This window comes from Ipomoea nil, unplaced genomic scaffold (assembly GCF_001879475.1).
Source record: "Ipomoea nil cultivar Tokyo-kokei standard unplaced genomic scaffold, Asagao_1.1 scaffold2705, whole genome shotgun sequence".
NCBI lineage: Eukaryota > Viridiplantae > Streptophyta > Magnoliopsida > Solanales > Convolvulaceae > Ipomoea > Ipomoea nil.
Genome location: NW_017619133.1, coordinates 3,604,088 through 3,621,683, shown reverse-complemented (window position 1 = coordinate 3,621,683; position 17,596 = coordinate 3,604,088). Strand labels below are relative to the sequence as shown.

Sequence of the window (17,596 nt, the reverse complement as noted above, 5' to 3'; positions counted from 1 at the left end):
TTCTCATACTGAAACAGGAGTTCATTAAAATCGCCCACCATAACCCATGGTAGGTCGGATCTGGGTGCCAACGATTTAATTAAATCCCATGCTTCATGCCGCTTGTTGCGGTCCGGATAGCCATAATAACACATCATACGTCAATTTGAGAAACCAGTGATACTAACCTCCATATCAATATGATTCCTTGAAAAACTCATGAGCCTTGCCATGTTATTCTTCCTCCACAGCAAAACAAGTCCACCACTCAAACCAATATTATCAACAAAAAATAAACCATCAAAACCAATTTTGACACGAATACGTTCAGCATGTATACGTCCCACCTTAATTTCCATTAGAAAAACAAAATCCGGCTTCTTACGTGACACAAGGTCAACGACTTCGCGAACTGTTCGTGGATTGCCCAAGCCACGACAGTTCCAGCTGATGGTACTCATGATGATAGGCGGGTCTGGGAACCATAACCCGCCATGTACAAGTTTTTTGAAACCTCTGTCATTGCAATATCACGATTAGTATCATCTGCATGCATGCTATTTTCATCCGCCTCCCGCCTCCTCTTTTCAACAACCACTACAAGCGGCTCGTGCCCCCGCCGGCTAGGATCCGAGCACACCGGAGCATCGGCGGACGGTCCTCCCGGCTGTCCAGAAGCTACGGCTGCCGCCGCTTGTACCGACTTCCCATCTTTGTCTAGCAACCACGGCGCACCCACCTTACACGGCCCCCTCCTCTGCCCAGCACACAGGTCATCGGTATAGGGATACTGGTCTACCGATAAGGCCGATTCTTGGGCCTTCAAACAATACCTGCACAAGTGTCCAAGCATACCACAGAAAAAACAAAAATTATGCAGCATCTCGTACTTAAAATTCACCCTGCAGGTGGTCTTATCTCGTTTCAAGAGCTTCATACGCCGCTTGAGCGGTTTCATAACAGGGATCGAAACCCTAACACGGTAGAACGTTTTCCATGGCGCATTAGCAAACCTCTCATCAATCTTAACAAAGGTGCCTAGAAAATTCCCAACTTGCTCTAAAATCACATCAGATGTATATCCTAGTAGAAGCTCATGAACCTGCACCTACATATCAACTGAATCAAGAGCTATCGTAACAGGAACAACACCATCCTGAGCTGCCGGCATATTATGGTGTGATTCTCAAATGACCACGGGCCTCTGTCTAGAACGTGTTGCATGTTAGTTTCATGATCAGGGCCGTTCTAATAAAAATTGGGGTCTTGTGCAATATTTTAAATTAGTCCCTTTTAGTTATAATAGTCATATGACCTACACTTGTTTCATGTACTTTAAATCTAACACCAAGATGTGTCTAGTCCCTAAAACCTTCATGGACCAAAACACCTTTTCATATATCTTTTTTTTTTTTAAATCTTGCAACAAAAATAAAACACCTTTTCAAGTTCTTTTGAATATACAAGTTAATCTCGATCACACTTTCTCTCCATTTGGCAAATATCTTGTGTAACGTAAAACCCTGACGAAAATCTTCTAGAGAATTTATCTTTAGGACCTTTATTTATTAATAAAATCTCTTTTTTGACCATCTTTCACAATAATACCTATGAATTTAGAAGCAAGGACATCCCAATTTCTTGGATCATATATGTCAAATAAAACGAATCATTTGGTTTATCATTGTGGCCAACATCATCTAAACAACTATCAACATTTTTATTATTTTCATTGTCACAAGGATACCTATCATCGTTGTGCACACTATCATTTAAAATTTTTTCAATCTCACAATCATCTTGATCTTCTATATGAAGATTAACATCTAACAATTTTTCCTTGGCATCAACTTTTTGCACATCTATTTGAGTTTCTTTTGTACTGAATTTTTCAAGAGCTCCCTATTGAGATTAAGTTAGTTGCTCAATTCTTCTTTTCTTTTTACGATTCTCAAATCCAAATGAATATTTTCTAAAAGACATAATTATAAAATTCTAAGGAAAAAATAAGAATTTATTTAAAAACTCTATGAATAAATAATTAATCAAGAAACAAATTCTTGAATATATTATTATGAAATCAGAATTATTAAATTATGTAAATAAAACAATAAACAAGAATTGTGCAATATTTATTCATATTAATTACCTATTAAGAGAATTGAACAACTTGAGATTGGCGTTTGTCTGTCGTTACTGACTGATATTTGCGTTTACCTAATTGTCGACTTGTCGACTGTCTATTGTTTCCGTGTGTGAGATTTGCGTCGGTAATAAATTCAAGCTACGGTACTAATAGAGTAATAGGGTTCTTTTGAATGATATAAAAGCCTATTAGCCTAAATGTTGGCCTATATTACATAGGATGTTACCTTTTACTAGAATTAGAATATCTTTATTTTGATAAATCTCTTTTGAGAAGAAAGAGTAATAGCCATAGGGTTGCGCGCCGAAGGAAAAGGTCTGTGCTTAGTGCTGCTTAATCTTATAGACTGTATACAATATAATTTTTTTTTAATATTTGGGGGCCCTGTGCAAAGGCCCTGGGCAGACTTACCCAGGCCGGCCCTGTTCATGATAGAAAACGAACAAGAAAAGCCCTGACTGAATTTCTGTCACCTGCACCCCTTTCACCGGCTGCCACACTGAAGCCATAACCTGACTCATAAACTCAAGTTTAATAATCTTTGTCGTCAGGAACCTCCCCACCAATCTCCACTTCTCCTCCGCCGGCACTGCCTCCTCGCTGACTGCCCCTTCCCGGCGCGAAGAACTCCTCTTCTTCTTCTAGAGCCATGTCGGCCCACCGCCTCATCAGTCCCTCCCAGGGACGGAGCCAGAAATTTGGTTGAGGGGGGGAGGGGGGGGGGGGGGGCGAAACAGTACAGACGGATTCAGATAATTTTTCTAGAAAAGGCGAAACATTAAAACAAAAGAGATAACTTAAAAATAAATAAATAAACTACCTAAGAAATATAATTGTAAATATTGTTGGATATGGACGAAAAATAAAACACATCGAAACTTTATAAAAATATTCATAACAAAATATGAAACATAATTAATAAAATAATTTGAATAGAAAATACATTATAAATTAACATCTTATTATAGAGAGTGTATGTAATATTAAAAAAGCTATTAAAAAAGAATTATAAAACTACATTAATGCTAAGATTAGAACCCTTAACCTCATTATTACCAAAGTTGTACTCTACCCACCTACTCTAACTCACTTCTTATTACAGAGTAATATTTTATAGTTTTTTTATACTAATACTAAAACATGTACTATATATACATATATACATACAAAATACTATATATGGGGTGGGGTGAGTGAGGGGGCAGCCGCCCCCCTGCCCCCCCTCTCCCTCCGTTCCTGGTCCCTCCACGACCCTCGACGCTGCTGCCTGCATACTCGATAATTATGGAAGAAAGCCGACGCTTCGCCGTAGAGAAGGAAAGATATTGAACAGCAAATACCTCGATACACCAAGGAGAAAGACGAAACCCTAGGAAACCCTAGAGAGAAAAAAGTTCCTCCCTCTATATATTATAAAGTTGGTACAATTAGTTACTAACTTTTAACAAATGAATATTCATCTATTAAAATATACTATAAGGATGGCCTTATCCTTGCAAGGCGACTTGACATTTTCTTTGTAATTTTTAATTTTATTTGTTTAATATCTAATTTATACTTATGTAGCTTGTAAGCTTTCAGCCAGTCAGCAGCCTCTTGACTTTTTTTTTGTTTTATTTTGTTTTTTAAATTTATGTATTATTTTAGAGTAAATTTTACCAGAGGTCCGATGTCTTTGTTGACAATTTCAAATTTAGTTACAGACTATCGTTTTGCCCATTTAACATCCTTAGACTATTATTTTTTGAACACTTTTAGTCCTTCTCATGACTTTTTCTATTTGTAGTAAGGGTATTCTTGTTTTTTCTTTTTTTTTTTTTTTTTTGTCATTTATGATTACTAAAATCAGAGATTATCTGAACAGATATTGCATTGTAATATTTTTTTTTTTTGAAAGCTACTGGTTCTATTACATTGTAGTATCTGTTCATATACTTTCTCAACCTACTGAAACACAAAGAACCAATAACGCCTCCACTGAGGCTTGAACTCATAATCTTCCAATTGGAAGTCCAACTCGGATACCATTAGACCACATAGTCCTGGTATTGCATTGTAATATAATATTAAATGAATTACAAATTTGAGGAGATATTATTACAAGGATAAGGAGAGCTTACAAGGCTGGTTTCATACCTATAATACTTTGTTTCGCAATCTTGTGTGGAAAGCCACCTAATATTCTTTTCTTAATTTTTTTTAATGTAAATAGTAATAGCAAAATTTCAAGCAATAGTTTCAAAGACCGTTAATTGCAATTTGTTTTTTAATCACGTTCTAGGTCGGAAGTAGACCCCACTAATATTTGTATCACAAAATAATCATTTAAAATATCATTTTATATTATTTTTTCTAACATTATTTAATTTTTCTTATTTAATAATAAATTTAAATATTATTATGCTATATTTTTAAAGTGAGTTGAATTTGTAAGGATGGAGAGAAAATATTAGTAAATTTTAAATATATTGATATAAAAGTATAGTCGGCGTTTAAAAGTGAGGAAAAAAATTACAAAAATAAAGATAGTCTAAGTTCACCTTTTAATCTACTATCAACAAAATTTTAAAAAATTAAGCACATTTATTTATGGAAAATACTACATGGACTCTCATTTCTTACTACTTCTCATAGATCTTTGATGTAGACATTTTTCTTGTGATCCACATGATAAAAATATTCAATCCTTGTTAACCACATCATGACGTAAAAGTGAGGGTGTAGAATTTAGAAGTATATGTAGTAGAACTATTTATCTATTTGGTATGTTTACAATTTTATTTTCACTATTGTAAATAAATATAATGGTGATGGGAAAGTACATTAAGCTTAACTCAAATTTGAAACTAATGAACACATCAATACTAGGCACTGAGGTATGTGTATATATAAATATTGTATTACAAATTTAGAATACTCTTCCGGGGGCAGCTTAAAAACTGTGTGCTTAGAAACAAAATTACAGTCAACGCTGTGTTGTTTGACATTTTGCATGTGTAAATTGGACTAATAAGTTTATGTCAACCTTAGCGGATACAAATCAACAAGCTACAACATGGCTAATTATTATTATTGTTGGTTTCATGGTTTGAAGTACTTAGTACAATTATAGTGTAACCCACAAGGAATTGAATTATTATTATTATTATTATTATTATTATTATTATTATTATTATACAAAATTTGTATTCATCTATTCGATCTGAGCTGTGGTCGGCGCCCGAAACGCAACTGCTTCCAAGCTTCGCCTTAAACATCTAACACAAAACTAATAACGCAAATTAATAAGTTGTCATAACTTTGCTGCGGTTTCCTCGTCACCAAATTAAAAGAAAATGGTTGTCTTAACTTTTTAATAATAATAATAATAATAATAATAATAATAATAATAATAATAATAATAATAATAATAATAATAATAATAATAATAATAATAATAATAATAATAATAATAATAATAATAATAATAATAATGCAATTAATCTTATCTTAAAATAATGTTATTTTATCAACTACAATCATTACATATCAGTTACTCCCTACTGTAGCATGTCAAGTTAGATTTATGTGATGATACAAAAAAAAAAAAAAAAAAAAAAAAAGGGAGAATTGTGTATTTTTCATCTTTAAGTTATTAACTAGAGGGACTTCGGAGGTTCTATGTCTATGATGGCCTTGACCTTGTCGGGATTGGACTCTATGCCCCTCTTCGAGATCATGTTCCCCAAGAATTTACCCTCGTATACCCCAAAGGTGCACTTCTGGGATTCAACCTCAAATTAAAACGCTTCATTATTGAAAATACCTCGGCTAAGTCGTCCACGTGGGGGTCGGCTTCGGGGCTCTTGACGATCATGTCGTCGACGTAGGCCTGCATATTGCGACCGAGGACTCATTTGAACACCTTGGCCACCATTCGGGTATATGTATACAGTAGAGCCCCTCCGGGGTGGTGAAGGTGATCTTCTCCTCATCATCTTCATGCATGAAGATCTGGTAGTACCCCCGGAAGGCGTCCAGGAAGCTCATGAGGGCACACCCCGCTGTCTCATCTACCGGTTGATCAATGTTGGGTAGGGGGAAGGGGTCCATGGGGCATGCCTTGTTGAGGTCGGTGTAGTCCACGTACATCCTCCAGGTGGGCGGCTTGGGGGCGAGGACCACATTGGCGAGCCACTCGGGGTAGAGGACCTCCCTTATGTGCCTTATCTCAAGGAGAGTGTTGACCTCCTTTTTTCACAAACCCTCTCCTCTCAGCAGAGAGGTACCTTTTGCGCTGCAGAACTGGCTTGCCCCAGGGGTCTATAGCTAGTTTATGAGTGATGATGTCTCGGCTGAGGCGTGGCATGTCCTCGGAACCCCACGCGAATATTTCCTTGTAGCTCCAGATCGTGTCGATGATCCGAGCTCGGAGCTCGGCTGGGCCCCCCACCTTTTCAACCCAGTCGAGTTGGCTAAGGTCCAGAACGACTTCGTCTGTCCGAGCCCGTGGTCGGCTTTCTTCCTCCTACAGCGCCTTCTCAGCTGTGGTGTGGACCTGGGGGTCTCTTTTACTTATGTGGTAGCATGCCCGTAGGTAGCAGCTACGACTCACCTTCTGGTCCCCTCGGGTGACCCCGACCCCTATTGACGTTGGGAACTTGAGGCACATGTGCTTCATGGAGATTACACACCTGAGGTCCTCTAGGGTGGTTCGACCTAGGATTATGTTGTTGGCGCAGCTAATTTTGTCTACTACGAATTCCACCTCACACCTCTTGACATAGAGTGGGGGGTCTTTCTCCACATCAAGGTTGATTGATCCTTCCGTCTCGATGGAGTCCCCCGTGAACCCAGATAAGGAGGTCTTCACTTGTCTCAATTGTTTCCTTGAGAGCCCCAGCTGCGTGATGGTGTCGTAGTACATGATGTTCACCGAGATGCCCGTGTCTACTAGCACCAGTGCACGATCACGTCACTAATTTGCACTCGTGTCTATTAGGAAAATTTGCACTGTTCGTCCCTAAGTTATATGGTATTTGTAGAATTCGTCCATGAGTGTTGGTCATGCTCACTTTTCGTCCCTAAGTTATTATTGGAGTTGCATTTTTTGTCCTTTCGTGCTTACTTTTCGTCCCTGAGTTATACTAAAATTGTAAATTTCATCCCTAATGTTTTATTAGTAAAGGGACGAAAAATGCAACGTCAATGATAACTTAGGGACGAAAAGTGAGTATGACCAACACTTAGGGACGAATTTTACAGTTACCCTATAACTTAGGGACGAAAAGTGCAATTTTCACTAAATTAACAAAGGTCTAACCAACTACCATGAAGTGTGATAACATCCCAAGGTTTGAATCCAGTGGAGGCTTAGATTCTTTAGGCTAAAAATGTTTGAAAAAGTATAGAACAGATACTACACCTTAGAAAGAATCGTTAGTATTTAAAAAAAAAAAAAAAAGGTGTAATGCCCTCCAACTCTCCAAGAGTATGAGACAACGTCAAAGGGATACAAGCTAAAAAGAAAAATGACTAGGCCCTGTTTGGTAAAAATTGGCCTATAGGTCAATTTTAGCTTATTTGACCACTATTAATTGTTTGATTTAGTTAAAATATCAATATAAATGTTTGGCTAATTAGCTTTTTGCAACTCCAAATGGCTAAAATTCAAAAAGCTACTCCAAACAACTTTTTCAATTAGCTTTTTGAGAAAAAAAATTATACAAAACAGTTATCAGCTAATTTACCAAACATTTTTCTACCATCAGCTAATATTATCAACTATTTATACTCGCTAATTAACACAATCAACTAACAGCCATTTTACCACAGGGCTTATTATGCTTCCTTGTCATCCAATTTTAGATGAATATTATAAATTTCTCTATAAATATAATTGACGGCGTAACACCATCTCATTTAAAAAACTCCCAAATAACTAAACAATTAGATTTTATCTTCAAGCCAAATCATATCTCTAAATTCTCACATCTTCAAGCCAAAAGTTAATTGGTGGTATTCTAAATAATCTAATTAACGTGGATATGAAGACAAAACTCTTGACTTCCGTTATTATTTATTTATTTATTATTATTACTATTATTATTTTATTTATTTTTTAAATCTAGGGAGACGAGAGAAGGATGAATGTAACCCTTCTTGAGTTGTTGCATTGCCTTATGTTTTAGATAAAGGAATACTACTCGGTACCAGCTTTCATTAAATTTTGGTTGCTTAATTATTAGGAATACTTTTTCTGGAATTTGTGTTTACAAAAATGTATCATCTGCAGACTTTATTTTATTGATAAACTTAAAACAACAATCTCGTAAACCACAATAGCCAGCTGTGCTCTATGGATTTTGGCAATTAAATGTATCACTTATTCACTTCTTCTTTTCTCAAAATGACAAATAAATTTATAACACTTCACTTACAATTCTAAAAAATAATAAGTGTGAATGAAAGTTATACCCCTGATTTATGTCCGTTTTTTTTGTTAAGTTTTTTTTTTTATACATTATGCTATAAAGGTTGTACATTAAAATATTTTGGACAAACATACCCCTACCATTATTTTCCACTATTGTTACCATGTACATACATCCACAATATATTTTCTTATCTTCTTCATTAATAATAGTATATAAACATTAAATATTTGAGTTATATGTTAATTATTACATAAATATAAATATCAAATTTATAAAAATGATTTACATTATTATTATTATTATTATTATTATTATTATTATTATTATTATTATTATTATTATTATTATTTAGAATAATTTAAATATCTAAAATCTAAATAAATTTAAAATTTTAATATAATGTATTAATATTGGGCACCTATTTTTTGCGCATCGCGCATAAAAAATACTAGTTAATAAAATAAAAGGAAAAATGGTCAAACAGACCTTGAAACTTTATCTAATAAGTCAATTAAACCCCTAAACTTTTTAAAGTTGCAATTAAACTTAACATCTTATTTTAGTGTAATAAAATTCAAAAATCAATTAGTGAGCTGTTATTACATGTCACTAGGATTCCAGTCAATATTTCGGCAACCTCCGACTAACCCCGGGCGGTATTTTGGCAACAAATCAACCGACAACCATAGAATGGTCGCCAGTCAATTTTGAATTAACGGAGAAGGCAACTTTGAAGGACACCCAGTTGCCTTCTCCGAGAAGGCAATCACTAGGTTGCTTTCTCCGAGAAGGCAATCACTAGGTTGCTTTCTCTCCGAGTTGCCTTCTCCAGGTGAACCACGCACCACGCATCTTAAGAACACAAACCAAGTACCTAAAGTTTTAAAATGGCGCACCTTAAGTTTCAACAACTGACGCACCTTAAGCATACAAATCACGCACCTTAAGAAAAAAAATCACGCACCTAAAGTTTTAAAATGGCGCACCTTAAGTTTCAACAATTGACGCGGCAAACCACGCACCTTAAGAAGTAAAACAACGCACCTTAAGTTTCTTAAAAAACGCACCTTAAGTTCTCAACTCAAAACTGTTGCACCTTAAGCATAGAACCCACGCACCTTAAGAAGGAAAACCATGCACCTAAAGCTTTAGACCGACGCACTTAAGTTTCAACAACTAACGCACCTTAAGCACAGAAACCACGCACATTAAGCACAAAAACCAAGCACGTTAAGAAGAAAAATCATGCACCTTAAAATTCGACCTGGATGCAAAAAGACTAAATTGCCACCATGTATTTTTTTAATTATTATTAATCCTGGACGTTGATTTATGCAAGATCAATGATTCTCATCTCACCGCATATCCGCATGCACCTGGCGCACCAACCGCATTTTAACCTAATTATATATATATATATATATATATATATATATATATATATATATATATATATATATATATATATATATATATATATATATATCTAAAAACATAATAAGTCTCAATGAAGGTCATATCCTTAATTTATGTCCCTCTTTTTGTATGCAAATAAATGTGTACATTTTACTCTAAAGGTTGTACATTTCAATATTATTAGACAAAACTACCCTTACACCGTTATAACACCGTTAGTTTTTAATTCTAACATTGATAACACATCATTATTACCATACACCTATATCTATCATATCTTTTTCCTATTTTTAATTATCATTTTATTAAAATCATTATATAATTAATTTAATGTTTAATTATATTTTAATTAAATTTCTATGAATGATAAATTATACATGTGTGTGTACACAATACATATATTATTGTGTATATATAATTCAAATTATAATTTTTAATTATTTGTATTTATCAATATTTTAATATTTAGCATGAATTTTCGCGCATCGCGCGTACAAAGTGCTAGTATGTATGTATGTATACACACACACACACACAGACATACATACTAGTGTAAACCCATATTCAAATTGGATTTCTTAGAAAACCTTCCCAGTTCAAATTGGTACACTTTGTAAATCAATTTCTCATTCATACATTATCCATTTAAGAATATAATATACAAATTAAACTTCTCACTAAGAGAATCTGAACTACTTTGAACCAAACCATTTTAAGCCATTTTAAATTATACCACAAAATGGATTGAACTGAAAATTATACCACAAAATGATCACTTTAAATGTCATTTAAGCCAAACTTTTTGACAACTTTTTCCAACAATTTGTGGAAAGAAATTTCTATTTACCCATGGATGCAAAATTTTCCTCGTCATTAGACATGCCATTGAAGCAAAAACAAAAGTGTCTATTGTTAAAGGGCTTAACTATGTTTTTATAATGGGACTAAAATAACCATTTTTTCTTTTATGTTTTTTAACATCTTTCTATCTACTCGTGTAGATTGAAATTTAAAATTTAAATTGTAATTAGAAATATTTAATATTTTTTTTTAAATCTCTCTATATTCCCCTTCTCCACCCCAACATTCATCACATTTTTCGGTTTAAATCCTCTCTCTATAATTTTTTTTCGATGCATATGACATTTAGTGTCCTCATCACTCTGAAATTAATTCAAATTTGAGTTGGGTCTCATCTGCATAATTTAATTCTTATTCAAGGATAAGTATGACATAGAACTCTTTAGCATGATGCACCATTTATAATTGTATTAGTGCTTAACATTTATTTGTTACAAGTGAAAAGATGAGTGAGGAAAATTAGATAGAAAAAGAGAAGGAAACTTTTTTTTTTTTTTTTGTAGAGTATTGATGGGCTTATGTGGCAAATTATATCGTGCACTGCGGTGCATAATCGATTATGCACCGCGCATCAAAACGTCGTTTTATTTAATGAAAAGAAATGGAATCCGTTTCGTGCCGTTCCGTAAAAAATAACCCGTTCTTCAGTTTTATTTTGTATACACTGCAGTTTCAGTTCAACACAACTAAAGTTTCATTTCGATATAACTACCGTTTTTTTTTTTGTATATTTTTTTTTCCAGGTTCCTGGTTCCACCACCTAGATCCTCGTTCCCCTGTTCCTAGCTCCACCTTGTTTCACCTCTTCATCTTTAACTAAAGTTTCATTTCGATATAACTACCATTTTTTTTTTGTATATTTTTTTTTCCAGGTTCCTGGTTCCACCACCTAGATCCTCGTTCCCTTGTTCATAGCTCCACCTTGTTTCACCTCTTCATCTTTTGCAAATGGGCTTGACTTGGATTTTCACTCTTTGATCGCATCATCCTCCCCTTCTTGAAAGGAATGGGCTTGACTTGGATTTTCACTCTTTGATCATAAACCAAGGCCGCATCATCCTCCCCTTCTTGAAAGGAATGGGCTTGACTTGATCATAAACCAAGGCCGCATCATCCTCCCCTTCTTGAAAGGAATGGGCTTGACTTGGATTTTTACTCTCCATTGGAGAATTGGGCTTGACTTGATCATAAACCAAGGCCGCATCATCCTCCCCTTCTTGAAAGGAATGGGCTTGACTTGGATTTTTACTCTCCATTGGAGAATTGGTACTCTTGATGGATTTTCAAGATGTTGGGTCGCATCATCCTCCCCTTCTTGAAAGGAATGATTCGACACTCTCCATTGGACAATTGGTACTCTTGATGGATTTTCAAGATGTTGGGTCGCATCATCATCCCCTTCTTGAAAGGAATGATTCGACCTCGAATCTTCACTTGGTTCTTGGTTCCTACCTGGTTCCAAGTTTATCTAGTCCTTCCTAGACCCTTCTTTTTCAACAAATTATTCTAACCCATCATCCTCCCCTTCTTGAAAGGAATGATTCGACACTCTCCATTGGACAATTGGTACTCTTGATGGATCAAGGAATGATTCGACACTCTCCATTGGACAATTGGTACTCTTGATGGATTTTCAAGATGTTGGGTCGCATCATCCTCCCCTTCTTGAAAGGAATGGTTCGACCTCGAATCTTCACTTGGTTCTTGGTTCCTACCTGGTTCCAAGTTTATCTAGTCCTTCCTAGACCCTTCTTTTTCAACAAATTATTCCAACCCATGCATGGGATGGGAATCAATCCTGAAACCTTCAATTTGAAAGTCCAACCCAGGTGACATCAAACCACAAAGGAGATAGCGATATAATTACAGTTTCATTCAATATTTATACACGCAAATATATGAAAATGTTATTTAATTTTATTTTATATACACTATAGTTTCATTATGACACCACTACATGATCATTTCGATATAATTACAGCTTCATTGTACAATATACACTCAAATATGTGAAATGTTATTCAGTTTCATTTTATATATACTGCAATTTCATTTCATCGATTCTAAACTTTTTGCAACATCTTAACAAGTGTCGCAGAAATCTTAGGCCTTTTTTGCGTCACCCACATCTGCGTGTACAAGTGTAGCGATTCCCTTATACAAATATAGCGGATGTGTTGTTCTGTACTAATGGAAAGACTTGCCTCGTCCAAGGAAGTCAAACTCATGAATCACCCGAGATGGGCAACATGTATAATACTTTTTTAGATAAAATGTAGTACTTTTTTTACAAAGATATTAAAAAAAAAAAAAAAAAAAAACAGTATTACACATCTCATGTGAAATAATGATCTAGTAAAAACATCCTTGTTATCAAGTGACTAGTGACCTCTCATTGGTGTGTAGTACATTGTACATGTACATGCACCCTAGTATTAAATTGGCATCATTTCCGCTCAAACCTCGTGTCAATTCAATATATATATAGCTATGCAGGTTAAGTACAATAAGTTGAATCTATATATATAACACCTTCACTCCCCTCTCCATTCATTCAAACCCACCATAATATACCCAAAAACATCATAATTTTTCTCTCTGGCTTGCAAGAGATGGGCAACAGTCTAAGGTGCTGTTTGGCTTGTGTTATTCCTTGCGGAGCCTTAGACTTGATCCGTATAGTGCACTTGAACGGGCAGGTTGAGGAAATTGCTCATCCCATCACCGCCGGCGAGGTCCTCAACAACAACCCAAACCACGTTTTGAGTAAGCCCAGCAGCTCTCAAGGCATGGTTCGCCGGATCATGATCCTCTCGCCGGAGTCTGAGCTCAAGAGAGGCAGTATCTACTTCTTGATCCCGGCGACTTCTGTCCCGGACAAGAAGAAGAAGAACAAGAAGATCATCCACCCAGCTACCAAGAATCCATCCAAGAAGATGATGGGCAAGAGAGTGTACCACGTTAATGCCGCCGCCTCCGTCGGAGAAGAAGTCTCGCGCGATGTCGTGCCGCCGTCGGAGAAGAAGTCACCGTGTCGCCGGCATCGCCGCCGGAGCGGTAAGGTTGGGATATGGAGGCCCCATCTTGAGAGCATTTCTGAAGACTGAAACCAAAATGCCAACTTCTTTGTTTCTGCATACTCTGCCAAAATTACCCAACGTTTTTGTTTACACCTTCGCGGTGTTTTTTTTTTTTTTTTTTACCCCATGTGGATATATTTTACACAAGAGTTTTTACGGTGCCCTGAGCATCGTGTTATACTCTTTTTTTTTTTCTTGGTATAATTACTTTTTAGTATGATAATCATATCAAATTCTGATTAATTTGGAATTATATTATTGGCACACTCTTGTTGGTGAATTTCTTTGGATGCTTCCATGTGTGGCTGTGTTGTACTTTAAAGGAAAAAAAAAAAAAAAGAAATGTAATTATGTTTGAACATATTTTACCTTGTCTCGTTCGTTAAAAAATATTCGAAGTAATATTATGTTGGCTTATTTTTGGTATTACTATCTTTCATTTGAGAGAACCATAGATATGCCGCTTGACCATATATAAGATCTTTGATTCTTTTAGAGTTATTTTATTATAGGCAAAATATATATATATATTATGTAATTTTTTAGACAATGCTACACACTTTTACATTTATTACTCACAAATTGCACTCCGTAAAGTGACTGTTACATTTATATGACAATTATATATTTGGGTTTCTATCCGTAACTTAAAACTCTAATAATTTTCATTTTTTAACTAATAATTGCCCTAGTCTCCCACAACGATAGAGCATTGGAATTATAGTAAAAGCAATAATTTATGGATGAAAACTAGGGTATGATTAGTGGACTAATTGCGCAATTCACGAAGTTGAGATTATCTAAGTATATAAATTAAATAAATAAAATTTATTATTTCACATTTTGGTAATCTTAAGATATAGGAGATTAACCGATCTTAATTAATATCTAAAAGTTAGTGATGGTAATCTACAATTTTAATAAGAGCCAATAATGTTAGGCCCTTAACTGAAACAAAAAAAATGTCGGTTCTATTGTTTCTTAAAATGAATGGTTCATATTATACTATTGTTTCTTAAAATGAATGGTTCAAATTATTTTTATTTTAGTATTTTTTTTTATTGATTTTCCTTATTTACCCTCTATTATATTATTTTCTTCCCTTAAATAACCTAAATTCCGTTAGCATAAACTTTAGTAACGGAATATTCCATTAAGTATTTATTATTTTAACTTATACATTAATTTCTACAAGAAAAGTCTTAGTTTCGAACCACATCCCAATTAGAGTTGGCATAATTTTTAAACATATATACTACGAAAATGTTAAAATATATTTAAAATATAAAATATATATAATATAAAATTTAACATAAACTTTGTTCAAATAATTAGTCTGACTAAATACATAACATTCAAAGTTAAGCATCAAAGATTATAAATCAAGAAATTTAAAAATCATTTGATCAGAAAAAAACTTAATATTCTTTTGATTATTTAGATCAGAAAAAAAACTTAATATTTCAATTATACTTTTGCATTAATATTTTTTGTACGTATTTTTTTTTTAAAAAAAATCAATGATTGCATTATTGTTGATGAAAAGTATATACGCCACTTTAATACTCTTATTAAACTAAATAAAGTAGTAGCTACAACAAAAAATAATACATATTTAATTTAGAATTAGATGTCTATAATGCATTTATTTAAAAAAAAAAATTATTCATTATAAAAAATTTAAAATAGATATAATTTCATTAGTTATATTATCTTTATTTTCTACAATTCAAAGATTCATTACCTTCAAATTTATCAATTTATTATATTCACTGCATTGTCCATTGTCTTCTTTTTACATTATCTTGTAATTAAACATCAAAGTTATAATACAAAATACATTATATATATTTATTTACCAATTAAGTATTTTATACAAATATAATAAATATTAATATTTTGTTCAATACTTTCACATGATAACCTACACACACATCTCACAATGCATGAAACATGTAGGGGAAAACTACCACTACCAAATATCGATCAAAAAATTCAATAAATATTATCTTGCATTTATATATTTTGAATTACCGATTTAAATAAACAAATTCAATATTTATTTACATATGCATGAACATCTCCGATATAATATTGCATTGATATATTTTGAAATACTTATTTATAAATAATCATTGGGCATTATCTCATTCGCGCAAAGCGCGTAAAAAAACTAGTGTTCTAATAAAAATAGAAAATGTGTTGATATAATTTTTTTTGAGTTAATACCCAAAATCGTCCTCGATTATAGTGGTTTTTCTCAATTTCGTCCTAAACGACTTTGATGACCTTATATCGTCCCAGACTTTTGTGTTTCGCTCAATTTAGTCCTAGACTTTTGTGTTTTTGCTCAATTTAGTCCTTCATTTGTTATTCTGTCCATTTGGTGTTAAATAAATTGACAATTCAGTAATTTTAATATTGGCATCTCTTTACTCATAGACATGTGAACTGCGAAATCCTTTTTTTTTTTTTTTACGAATTACTCCCAGAATTATTCCTAAAACTGCGAATATAAAATTTGATTTGCAGGTCCGGGAGTAATTCTGGGTGTAATTCGTACAAGAAAGAGGAATTTCGCACTTCACAAGTTGAAAGTAAAGAGAGATCAATATTGACATTACTGAATTGTCCCTTTATTTAACACCAATTTGACGGAATAACAAATGGAGGACTAAATTGAGCGAAACACAAAAGTCTGGGACGATATTAGGTCACCAAAGTCGTTTAGGACGAAATTGAGAAAAACCACTATAGTTGAGGACGATTTTGGGTATTAACTCAATTTTTTGTTGTTGCCCAAAGGTATAGTATCCCTCCAGTCGATAGCCAGAAGACTAATTCTCCGTCCCAACGGTCAGCACACTAAGTGGTAAAAAACTGGTCAAATGGTTTGATCCATTCACATGGGTAGAGATTGAACCCGCAATCTCATGCTTAAGGGAGTTGATATAATTAGTTGTATTAATTTGTATGTTACATTTATTTTTTTGTATACAATTTTTATTTTTTATCTTGTCCTTTTTCATTTTTCTTTTCTCCTACAAGTTGTTAACATCGATAACTTCTAGTCTTTTACGTTGTGTTTTCTTATACACGTACAAATTTATTCCAATTTACATTTCTTCTTATGTTCATGATGTAGTATTGTTTTTTTTAATTTTTTTTTTTTATAATTTTACTACTTTTATTAGATATTTATTTTATCATGATAATCTCATCAATGTAATATAATATAATATAATAATGAGTATGCAGGAGGTGATAAAGACTCTATTAAATTGGAAGTGGGTTTCTCCCACTCTTATTAACAGATCAATTATGTATATCCACACCAGTTTAGCTAGCTCACTGATTTATAAGGCATTATTTGAGAGAATTAATATGGAAATGCATAAATTAAATCCAAGAGTAAAGCAGGAATGGCGACAAGTCCACGCTACATGATATTAAAATAATGTAAACAAATAGCTGTCAAACCCTAATTATCTAATTCCCCAATGGATCAGACCTCACATGGATCCCCCTCCCAGTCTCTTCACACATGCATGGAATGCCATATTGATTGTACTCTACGTGTTTGTTAGTTTCATTATTGATACACCTTAGTATATAACTACCACTAATTATAAGCAGCCCTTATTTTCATACCCTTAATTATGAAGTATTATTAAGTTGAAAGCATCATATTCTATATG

General features: G+C 33.8%; 1 protein-coding gene across 1 annotated transcript; it reads left to right on the top strand.

The window, feature by feature from the left end:
- Window positions 1-13,258: 13,258 nt before the first annotated feature.
- On the top strand, window positions 13,259-14,136 carry LOC109156357. Its single transcript, XM_019304189.1, has one exon. It carries the CDS (start codon window positions 13,431-13,433, stop codon window positions 13,923-13,925), a length of 495 nt encoding a protein of 164 aa, XP_019159734.1. The 5' UTR covers window positions 13,259-13,430; the 3' UTR covers window positions 13,926-14,136.
- Window positions 14,137-17,596: the final 3,460 nt, after the last annotated feature.